Source organism: Somniosus microcephalus, chromosome 5 (genome assembly GCF_052327205.1).
Source record: "Somniosus microcephalus isolate GS21.2 chromosome 5, FLI_Smic_1.0, whole genome shotgun sequence".
Taxonomy (NCBI): Eukaryota; Metazoa; Chordata; class Chondrichthyes; order Squaliformes; family Somniosidae; genus Somniosus; species Somniosus microcephalus.
Genome location: NC_140991.1, coordinates 292,506,823 through 292,519,233, shown reverse-complemented (window position 1 = coordinate 292,519,233; position 12,411 = coordinate 292,506,823). Strand labels below are relative to the sequence as shown.

The 12,411-nt window shown below is 40.1% G+C and overlaps 1 protein-coding gene across 6 annotated transcripts in view; it reads left to right on the top strand.

Moving 5' to 3' along the window:
- The window catches only part of exoc2 (exocyst complex component 2), a 303,326-nt gene that overhangs the window by 95,167 nt on the left and 195,748 nt on the right, over positions 1-12,411 (top strand). For all 6 annotated transcript variants that reach the window (XM_085989137.1, XM_085989132.1, XM_085989135.1 and 3 more), the window contains exon 7: positions 11,283-11,363. In XM_085989137.1, the coding sequence (XP_085845263.1) occupies positions 11,283-11,363 (81 nt within the window). The remainder of the gene's footprint in view (positions 1-11,282; positions 11,364-12,411) is intronic.

Sequence of the window (12,411 nt, the reverse complement as noted above, 5' to 3'; positions counted from 1 at the left end):
TGAGTGTTAATGATTGTGACATTACTGCAGATTTATTGAGAAATAGCCTGGGGTTACTGGGAAATATAATCTTGTAAAATAATTGTTTTGAAAGTTATATCGTTTCCAATGTCCATTTTAATAGTTCAGTTTTCTATATACCTACCTAGTCATCTGCCTTGTTACAAAAATTCTTGCCTTGAGTGGCATTCTAGTTATCTTTTGGCATAAGAACGGTTTTAAAGTGATGTATATGTCTAACATCATGTAGTTAAGGCCAGCATATTCTTTTGAACGGATTAATTTTGTTTTTTTCCTGTGCTTTCACAATCCTTGTTGGATTGACGAGCTTTTCATCTGTGCCAAATAAATGGGACTGGCACAGTTTTTAAAAAAAAGAGATAGCTGAAAATTAAGTTACCTGTATAAGGGCACTAGAAAATTAAAACAATCTGCTTATGGAAAACCACAAAACCAGGGAAGGAATGTCTCACTACACTTACTGATGGTGCTTCTCTACATAGACCAACTTTTGGGTTTGCTACAAATCTTTTGTTACAATACAATTTTGTATATCTGTCTATATTCACAGGATAATTACGGATGAGAAAGGCCATTTGGTCCATCTAAATTCGTTCATCCAGAATGATTCGAAGGTCCCCCATTGCCACATTCAATTATTTTTGAAATACTTCATGGGTTTTCGTCTCCATTACTCTATCTGGAAGTCTATTCCATACGTTGATCATTCTTTGCATGAAGACTAATTATCTAATATCAAATCTAAATTTAGCTTTTACTAGTTTGAACTCTTTGTTTTACTCTTGCAATTTTATTTAAAGTAATATTCGAGATTTACCTTTTCCGTTCCCTTAACTATCTTGTATACCTGTAAACGATCACCCCTCGGCAATCCTCTTCCGAGGCCTAAGAGCTCAAGTTTTGCCGGTCTTTCCTCATAATTAAGACCCTTGACTGTAGGAATCAATCTCATGGCTCTTCTCTGCCTTCAGCTCTTGAATAATTCGCTTGGGTCTCAGCGGCCAGAACCAGACAAATTATTCAGGTGCGGTCTTATAAGATTACTACACTTTGATCAAGATTTCCTCTGACTGATATTCTAATCTTTTGGCTATATAGTTCAATATTCTAACAGAAACATAGAAGATAGGAGCAGGAGTAGGCCATTCGACCCCTCGAGCCTGCTCCGCCATTCAATGAGATCATGGCTGATCATCCAAACTCAGTACCCTGTCCCTGCCTTCTCCCCATATCCCTTGATCCCTTTAGCCTTAAGAAATATATCTAACTCCTTCTTGAATATATATAATGAATTGGCCTCAACTGCCTTCTGTGGTAGAGAATTCCACAGGTTCACCACTCTCTGGGTGAAGAAATTCCTCCTCATCTCTGTCCTAAATGGCGTACCCCTTATCTTTAGACTGTGACCCCTGGTTCTGGACTCCCCGCCATCGGGAACATCCTTCCTGCATCTAGTCTGTCTAGTCCTGTTAGAATTTTATAAGTTTCAATGAGATCCCCTCTCATTCTTCTAAACTCCAGCGAGTATAAGCCCAATCGACCCAATCTCTCCTGATACGTCATTCCTGCCATCCCAGGTATCAGTCTGGTGAATCTTTGCTGCACTCCCTCCATGGCAAGAACATCCTTCCTCAGATAAGGCGACCAAAACTGCACACAATACTCAAGGTGTGGTCTCACCAAGGCCCTGTACAGCTGCAGCAAGACATCCTTGTTTCTGTACTCGAATCCTCTCGCTACGAAGGCCAACATACCATTTGCCTTCTTAACTGCCTGCTGCACCTGCATGCTTACCTTCAGCGACTGGTGCACAAGGACACCCAGGTCTCGTTGCACTTCCCCTTCTCCCAATCTATTACCGTTCAAATAATAATCTGCCTTCCTGTTTTTGCCACCAAAGTGGATAACCTCGCATTTATCCACATTATACTACATCTGCCCAATCACCCAACCTGTCCAAATCATACTGAAGTTTCTCGGTATCTTCCTCATAGCACACACGCCCACCCAGCTTTGTGTTGTCTGCAAACTTGGAGATATTACATCTAGTTCCCTCGTCTAGATCATTAATATATTCTATTAGCTTTGTTGATTGCTGTTCAGCATTCATTGAACATGTGAGTGTCGAGTCTACTACGATTCCTAGGTCTCTTTCAACTTTATCCTCAGCTATTTTAACACCAATCATGAAGTACGTGTGTTACTTATTTTTCCTTCCTATGTGTAGCACTTTGCACTTGTCTGCATTAAATTTCATTTGCCATTGTTTTGTCTGCATACATATTTTGTCCAACTCACTAACTTTTGAGCTGCCTCTTCCAATTTCACTGTCCCTCTTGGAGCACTAATTTAACCAGTTTGCATTGGGTTTCTGAATCCATATCATTTTGTAGATTAGAACCAGCAGTGGTCCCAATACTGAGCTGTGAGGTACCCCCCTCAAATATAATTCCTCTAACGAGCAGTTGTTTTCTACCCTTCAGTCCGTTTCTTATCCATTACCAGGGTTCACCTTGTATCCCCACAGCTTTGAGATTTAACTAATAGTCTTTTGTGTGAATCTTTGTCAAATGCTTTTAAAAGTCTAGGCACAGTATATCGTAGGGCTTTTCACAATCCACATGGGTTGTCGTTTTCTCAATGAATTATGATTGTTGAATCTGGTTCTCGATTCTCTCCATCCTCTTTGGTTATAGCTCCTTTGGTTTTTCTCCTTTTTAATTGGCTATTTTCATTTACCCAGTCATATTACACACACTTTTTCCTCCATGTTTCAGTTTTCTTTCCAAGACTATCCCAGCAAGAAAAAACCTCCCAAGATACAGCCACCATGATTATTTCTCACGCGCTGCTATAAACCCCGAAAAGTAACATTTCTTACATAACATACACACAATGAATTACAAACACCTCTTCCCATTGCCTCCCCCCATCCAGAAGGAATGTAATGTGAACTGCTGAACACCATGGAATTTGGGGTACACATTCTCCCTTCCCTACGACAAACCAAGAAAAATTTGTTTAAATTAGTATGCTCTTCTTGGGCAGTCCCTCAGAACCGAGGATGACTTGCTTCCACATTAAAAAGGAGTTCGCAGGTGACTGATTAGTCCAATGCGGGACCTACAGTCTATCACAGGTGGGGCAGATGATGGTTGAAGGGGTGGGTGGGTGGGGTGCTTGGATTGACGTGCGCTCCTTGCGCTGCCTGCGCTTGGCTTCCGCTTGCTCCCGGCGAAGAGACTCTGTGTTCGGCGCCTTCCCGGATGCTTCTCCTCTACTTTGTGCGGTCTTGGGCCAGGGATTCCCAGGTGTCGGTGGGGATGTTGCACTTTTTCAAGGAGGCTTTGAGGGTGTCCTTGAAGCGTTTCCTCTGCCCACCTGGGGCTCTCTTGCCATGCCGGAGCTCCGAGTAGAGCGCTTGTTTTGGGAGTCTCGTATCGGGCATGCGGACAATGTGACCCATCCATCGGAGCTGATTGAGCGTGGTCAAAGCTTCAATGCTGGGGATGTTGGCCTGAGCAAGAACACTGATGTTGGTGCGCCTATCCTGCCAATGGATTTGCAGGATCTTGTGGAGGCAGCGTTGATACCGCTCCAGTGCTTTGAGGTGCCTGCTGTACATGGTCCATGTCTCTGAGGCATACAGCAGTGCGGGTATCACTGCTCTGTAGACCATGAGCTTAGTGCCGGGTTTGAGGTCCTGGTCTTCAAACACTGCAGTCCTTGGAACTGCAGTTCACCTTTCCTTAGCAGAGGAATTTGAAGATCCACTGTGTCGTTGGTCTAACTACAATCTTGGGCAGCCATTCCCCATCAATTATCACCACCTCCAGTTTGTTTGTATGCCTTCCCAGAAGAGGGAGGGGCAGACAACCTGTTTTGGTGGGTAAGGGATAAAAGGCTGTTGGGGACGGAGGGGCGAAGCAGACATTGTTGAATGGGGAGCAGTGCAGTAAGAGTGGGAGACAAACCACAGTGTGGAGGACATCTTTGACTCTGCTGGGAGCAGAAGGGAGCTTAGTGGGCCCACAACATTGAAAAAAAACCCGCATCCTCTGACTCATGGTGAGAACATAAGGAGTAGGAGTAGTACATATGGCCCCTCGGGCCTGCTCCGCCATTCAATAGGATCATGGCTGATCCGAATCTAGACTCACGTCCACTTCCCTGCCCTCTCCCCGTAACCCCTAATTCCCTTTTCTGCTAGGAAACTGTCTATCTCCGTTTTAAATTTATTTAATGTTGCAGCTTCCACAGCGCTCTGGGGTAGCAAATTCCATAGATTTACTACCCTCTGAGTGAAGAAGTTCCTCCTCATCTCAGTTTTGAAAGGGCAGCCCCTTATTCTAAGATTATGCCCCCTAGTTCTAGTCTCACCCATCAGTGGAAACATCCTCAACGCATCCACCCGATCAAGCCCCCTCACAATCTTATATGTTTCGATAAGATCGCCTCTCATTCTTCTGAACTCCAATGAGTAGAGGCCCAACCTACTCAACCTTTCCTCATACGTCAACCCCCTTATCTCCAGAATCAACCGAGTGAACCTTCTCTGAACCACCTCGAGAGCAAGTATATCTTTTCTTAAATATGGAAACCAAAACTGCACGCAGTATTCCAGGTGTGGCCTCACCAATGCCCTGTATAACTGCAGCAAGACTTCCCTGTTTTTATACTCCATCCCCCTTGCAATAAAGGCAAGATTCCATTGGCCTTCCTGATCACCTGCTGCACCTGCATACTAACATTTTGTGTTTCATGCACCAGGACTTTGCAGTTTCTCTCCATTTAGATAATAACTTGCTCTTTGATTTTTTCTGCCAAAGTGCATAACCTCACACTTTCCAATATTATATTCCATCTGCCAAATCTCTGCCCACTCACTTAGCCTGTCTATGTCCTTTTGCAGGTTTTTTTTATGTCCTCCTCACTCACTGCTTTCCCTCCCATCTTTGTATCGTCGGCAAACTTGAATATGTTGCACTTGGTCCCTTCCTCCAAATCGTTAATATAGATTGTAAAGAGTTGGGGTCCCAGCACTGACCCCTGCGGAACACCACTAGTTACTGATTGCCAGCCCGAGAACGAACCATTTATCCCAACTCTGTTTTCTGTTAGATAGCCAATCATCCACCCATGCCAGTATATTACCCCCAATCCTGTGATTTTTTTTATCTTGATCAGTAATCTTTTTTGTGGAACCTTGTCAAATGCCTTTTGGAAGTCCAAATACACTACATCCACTGGTTCCCCTTTATCCACCCTGTATGTTACGTCCTCAAAGAATTCGAGCAAATTTGTCAAACATGACTTCCCCTTCGTAAAACCATGCTGACTCTGTCCTATTAAATTATGTTTATCCAAATGCTCTGTTACTGTTTCTTTAATAATGGACTCCAACATTTTGCCAACCACAGATGTTAGGCTAACTGGTCTATAGTTTCCAGCTTTTTGTCTACTTCCCTTCTTAAATAAGGGTGTTACATTAGCAGTTTTCCAATCGGCCGGGACCTTTCCTGAGTCCAGGGAGTTTTGGAAAATAATCACCAATGCATCCACAATCCCTCCCGCCACTTCTCTCAAGACCTTAGGGTGTAGGCCATCAGGTCCGGGGGATTTATCCGCCTTAAGTCCCATTATTTTACCGAGTACCATCTCCTTATTGATTTTAATCGTGTTTAGCTCCTCCCCCCCCATTGCCCCCTGTTTGTCCAGTGTTGGGATATTTTTAGTGTCCTCTACTGTAAAGACTGATACAAAATATTTGTTCAGCGTCTTTGCCATCTCCATGTTCCCCACCACTAGTTTCCCAGTCTCATCCTCTAAGGGGCCAACGTTCACTTTAGCCACCCTTTTTCTTTTTATATAGCTGTAGAAACTCTTGCTATCTGTTTTTATATTTTTTGCTAGTTTACTTTCATAATCTATCTTCCCTTTCTTAATTAATCTTTTAGTTATTGTTTGCTGGCTTTTAAATGCTTCCCAATCTTCTATCCTCCCACTAGATTTGGCTACTTTATATGCTCTTGTTTTCAGTCGGATACTATCCTTTATTACTTTACTTAGCCACGGATGGCTGTCTTTTCTTTTACTCCCCTTTTTCCTCAGTGGAATATATTTACCTTGAAAGATGTGAAATATCTCCTTGAATGTAGACCACTGCTCTTGTACCGTCTTACACTTTAATCTGTTTTCCCAGTCCACTTTAGTCAATTCTACTCTCATACCTTCATAGTCTCCTTTATTTAAGCTCAGTACGCTGGTTTGAGATCCAACTCTCTCATCCTCAAACTGAATTTGGAATTCAACCATATTATGGTCACTCATTCCAAGGGGATCCTTTACTAGGACATTTTTTATTAATCCTGTCTCATTACACAGGACCAGATCTAAGATTGCCTGCCCCCTGGTTGGTTCAGTTACATACTGCTCAAGGAACCCATCCCTAATACACTCTATGAACTCTTCCTCAAGGCTGCCATGCCCAATTTGATTAGTCCAGTCCACTAGTGTTTCAATAATGCTGTCTTTTTTACTGGTTGCCTGGTAAAACTGCCTATAATAGAGGCAGTTAAAAGTGACATTACGAAAAATTAACACCTTGTCCTGAATTAGCACCATATACAAGGATACAACCCAAGTGTCCATACATCTATTAGCAGACAGCCCCTTCCAATGGAATAAATTAAGTTTGAATGGAACAAATCATATATATTTGAAATGAGGGAAGATCACAAATAGGAATTGAGAGTTGAAGTGTGAGACGATTCAGTTTCTGAATTTTGTGGCAGCTGTTTTTGTCTTTTTTTTAAAGGTACAGGAATGGTTGTAAAAAGCTTAAAAGCATAGTTGGAGGTCTTTGCCTCCCCATTGATGATGTAGTCTGTCTGTTAATGGCTGACAGTTATATAAATGAGAGAGTGCTTTGCGAATACTCTCAGGAGGGAGGGAAAAGGGCCTCAGGCTGCACTTATAAACTTGTATCATGTTAATTCTGGGCCAGCTGACGAGTTTAAAAAAATAAAAAAAATTACACAATTGCCGAAACAGACCTAGACTACTAGAAATTGCATAGTTATTATTTGATGATTTAATTTCTTAAAAATGCTCCTCTTTCAATGTTATAACAATTATGAAGTACAAAAAGTTGTGTTTTGCTGGTTACTGGAATTGGATATTCTGGTACCTTTAATTGTTAGATGTAGACTGTAACATGGCCCACATTCTACAAACAAGTTGGGATAAAATCTCACGGTAGCAGAGGGTTAATAAAAACTTTTCTCTTAGGTTGACAATGCAATCGATATGTCTTGACTCCCTCCAGGATTTGGCAAATCTAGAAATGTTTTTTAAATGGCACGACTGAAAAAGCATTTTAATTATGTATCAAATGTTCTAAGGACCAAAAAAATAGTTTCCTAACTGAAATTTCTGTTCTTAAACGTATTTGCATCACGTGTCAATTCACCTTTTTTAAATTGCATTTGCTATTTAAATGGAGAGAGTAAGACTGCATTTTTCTACTAAAGTCTGCAAATTATCACATCTTTGTAATTTTAGAAAATGCATTTTTCAAAATTTAACAGCATTATTTGAGAAGCATAGAGATCCTTTCTGCTGGAGGTGCTTGGGTTTGATTAATCCAGCTCAGGGTGATTGGACAAAAGTCTTTTTTTGTTTGTGGTTTGATTACTCCAAGAACATTTAATATGGGCCATTTCAACCCAATTCTTAGTGTGCATGACTCCACAACACACAACCCCTCTTACTGTAATTAATCATGAGTAGAAAAAAACCCCACATTTAACAGAATAGTGAACTAAAAGTTTAGGTAAAAGTACTAGTATCTTTAAAAAAAAAAAACACTTTCATTTCATCTTTTGTTGCCCTTTGTAAGGGAGTAATCTTGAATGTCATGGTGTAATGCATGGGCAGGATCAAGATCAAATGTATTATTAGGATTGTCACATTTGAGGTGGCCTTTTAAGCCTGGATACAAGGTCAGTCTACTGGTGGTGAGTTGAGGTTGAGGGGACTGATGTTTTACATCCTTAGCAGAGCAATATTTTATTGCATTTGGAAAAATATGCAGATAGTTCAAAACTTCCTACAAACCAGTTTTCATGGTCTCTTTGTGTAGAATTGCTACTGTAATGACTTTTGTTGTCACTTGTCTGACATTTCATATCTAATAACAATACCAGTTATGTATGAATTCCCATACACTTGACAGCCGAGAGTATCAATATTAAAAAAATACTGTACTTCAAAAAGTAATTCATTATAGGAAATAACAACAGAAAACGCTGGAAAAACTCAGCAGGCCAGGCAACATCCGTGGAGAGAGAAATAGAGTTAATGGCCCAGAAATTAGGATCGGGGGCTTGCCGCGCGTGCAAGCCCCCGATGTGCACTTACCCGGTGCGCCGACAGCTGAAGCCTGGGACTGCTTGGAATTCCTGTCACTGGCCCGGTTCAGCTGTCGGCGCGCTGTGCTTGCCTGATCCAGCGGCGTAGTTAGTGCGATGTGCCGGCTGGGATCAGGTGAGCACTGGGCAGCCAATCAGGGGAGGGGAAACTTCATTCATGAGTTTGATAGTAAGAACTATCAAACTCATGAAAACTATGGGCGCCCAAAACACTACTTAAACTTCAAATAACATTTTAAAAAACACCCCACTAATTAAATGAAGTATAAATAACTTTAAAATACTATTTTAAACAATTAATCACATTTTTGAAAAAAATAATTTTTTAAGAAATTGGGTCTAAAAATAAGCTTACCTTACTGTAAAGTCCTTAAAAACAATAAAGCTGTGGAAAAAATGTTATAATTTTAAATAATAGACCACTTACCTTAAAGAATCAAGTCCTTACGCCTCCTTTTTATATGTCTAAAAAGTTCAGGCCCTTACACATGGGCAAACCTGTCAAAAAGAAGGAAGTTCAACGCATGCGCGCAGAGTCCTGCGCGCACGCGTTGGACCTCTGATCCCCTTGGAGGAAATGCCGGTTTCCCGCGCATGCGCTGTGCATGCTGAAATCCGGCACTTCCAATGGGCCCACGCATGAGTACCCTGTCCGTACTCACGTGTTGGGACCGGAATTACTGGCCCAATGTTTCAGGTCGATGACCCTTCATCAGAACTGATGACTTCATCAGTTCTGACGAAGGGTCTTCGACCTGAAACGTTAACTCTATTTCACAATTTTTGTTTTTTAAATAATAACTTGGGAAGGAAAAGAATTGCCTTTTCTGGGAGAAAGTCATTGCAGGGTTAATTTGATACTTGGAAATTGCAGTGAAAATGTTTACGTGCCATTCAATTGATTTCTTGTATAGTTTAAAAATAGTTTTTCTAATCCTGTTTAAAATGAAATGTGGGTGAGGAACTTTGTAACCCAAATAATTGTTTTCTTTAAGTGGACAGCTTTTTTTCAATATTTAAAATGTTCCCTGAATATAAGTAGGGGATTTGAATACAGGAATTCTCTGAAGTAGTAGCTTTGAATTAGATCGAGCTGAATTCAGCAAGGAGCTGGATGCAGCTAAGATGCAAAGGGAGAGGGAAAATAGGGAAACTGAAGGGAGACAAGAGAACCTTGTGGCTCGCCATCACAGCAGGTAGGGGAGGTGAGGGGAAATACAGCCACACCAGACGCTATCACTATGTTCAACTGAGAGCCACACAGAATCAAATTTTGAGACTCAGAAAACATGTAGGAGTTGGCAAATCTTTGGTAAAGCGAATTAAAATCTGAACACAGAAAATCGTAAAATTATTGCTGATGAATGCATATCTTGATCTTGAAATAGTAAACTGCATATTCTTCATTCTGCATCCTCCACATTAGCCTATCTTAATAATAGGCTGTGGGAAAACTACATGCTGAGCACACACATGAAAATATGATGTTGCAGATAAGGAGTGGAGCACGTAACCTCCGACTCCTACTTTGTTTAAAATCCCAGCGCTTGCACCATTGTGCCAGTTTGTTTCCCCCAGCTAAAGGTACTTTGCTCCTCAGGTTACCAAAAATTCTCCAATCTCTAAGTTAGGTAGGACCACCCGGATGGGAATTGCTTCACCAGTTTTGTTCCAGCCAGTTGCCATACCTCTGAGCTGAAGAGTTCTTGTCTGAATTCAGTCTTGTGGTACTAGACTAAGAGTCACTTCCTTAGAGCAATCAGGTATAATTCACCCCTAACCTACACAGAACTCAGTGGTTGCTAGTGAAAAATGTGTTTGTTTTTATTTGTTCTGTATATGATCTGGGGAACAGACAGCATCGTTTTTCTTTCTTTTGCATTATTGTCCTGGAAAGTACAGCCCAGTATGATGTATTCTGGAGGTTTATCACAATGCCAGTTGTGGTCAACGTTTTGGACTCCTGAGAAACCTAAAGAAGAAAACACGAGCATGCCAGATTCATTAACAATGTTTAATGCTGTCTGATCTAATCTATCTCGGTAGAGAGACTAACGTTTTGGGCATGAAAGGCCTGATGCAAAGACTGGGTAAAGACAAACCGACTTGAATGGCGTAGGTCCTGGTTGCTTTGACATGGTGATAGGAGGCCACGTGCAGCATCAGCTGTCTGCAAAATCATGACCTTTCCATGTGTGTACTCAGCTTGTGGTTTTCCTCGAACCTATCAAACTAGTGAGTACTGTTGCTGTACTTTTGGGGTGCATTTCATTTAAGGATCTAAAAAAAAAAGACCCTATCAAGTAGGTAATCTATCTTTTAGATCTGTGATTACTCAGAATCTGTTGATTTTCAATGCCCAGTTGTAATTTTTGTTTTCTTATTTGGTTTTTATTAATTTTTTGAAATTCAGCTGAGAATTTGATCCATAATTTTGAGTTTACACTTTTTTAACCATCCATTTGCTCTTTCTTATTTAGTACTGATTTTTAGATATTGCTAATTGTCAGTACTTAAAACGCACTTTAGATTTATTTGTAATATTTGTTCAGTCGGAAAATCTAATGGACTTATTAGGCAGAATACTTCTGTAATAAAAAATGCTATATGCTAGATCAGTTATTTTACAGTTTATAGAATTATGTACCCTTAGTTTTGTTAGTTTCCTGGAGGAAATTGGAAGTTATTTTTGTATTAAGCCCAGAAACCAAAAGTGGTGAAGTAATGTAAAGTGGTTGTGGAAAAAAAAGTGGTGTTTAAAGTTGTACATTTTCTTTTTACCTTAAAATAAATGACTGCCCATTGAGCTAACTGCACATTTCATTCCAGCAATTCATCAAAAACTGGAAGTGGATGGAACGGAAAAAGTGGAAGGATCTATGACGCAGAAACTGGAGAATGTACTCAACAGTAAGTTGTGCTTTTCCAGCCATACCTATGTATGGAAATGGTTTTTCAGTTTAGCTGGACCTCTGCTTAAATGACTTGTAAACAAGTGACCTGTAATCTTGGTATTTAGAAATTTATCCAAGATTCGAAGTGATAATGAACAGTAGTTATGTTGATGTGCATTTTCATTTTTGCAAATGTGAAAAGTGTGCTTCAGGTTAAAGCTTGCAGTGTCTACATCCTATTTAAAAAGATAGACAGTGATTTGTCATCATATCTGTCGAATTGTGTGTATACACACACACACACGAAGTTTCTTCAAAATTTGCACATATTAGTGCTCTCTATATTGCGCTCAAACTGAAAAGTGTGATTGTTGTAGGGTTCAAAATAGGAATGTTAAAATATAAAGACTGCAAAATTGACTGGACCTTGTATAGAAGAATTCATTTCAGTAATAGATGCCTTAAATATGGGCAACACAAGACCTGTTTCACACAATAAAAGTACCTTTTCCACAAATATATAATGTTATGAATAATTGATTTATTGAAACTGTTCAGCAACATCAACCACAATGCTCTGATATAAAGTAAACTTGTATCTTGGTCATCTATGCTGGTGAAACTGAAGAATATATTTGTGTTTAATATAGTGATCTATGAGAAATTTGATATAGGGTCTAAAACACAGTTGAAACTAATGCAGTTCAACTAACTTTCTTTTGAAAAAGTAATGAAATCATTAAATAATCAGAAATTCAAATATAGCTTCATAGCAGCCAAAACATCATTCTGTAGTAAAATTACAACTTTAATGGCCCTGGTTTATTAATCAGGTGTTCTGTGTGGAAAAATGAAGCATAGAAATAATCTTATACTTGTAATTGTAAAGCATACATTGTCAACAGCCTTTTTCCAATGAGCTTCATTTTTGTGAAAAAGGTTTATTTTCTGAATTTATTCAGTATCACCCAGATTAGGATGAAGGAAACCTGAAATGGAAATGCAGCAAGGTTTAATGAAAGGGCCGGGCAATGTTATTCTATTTTATCACTGAAATAGGAGTA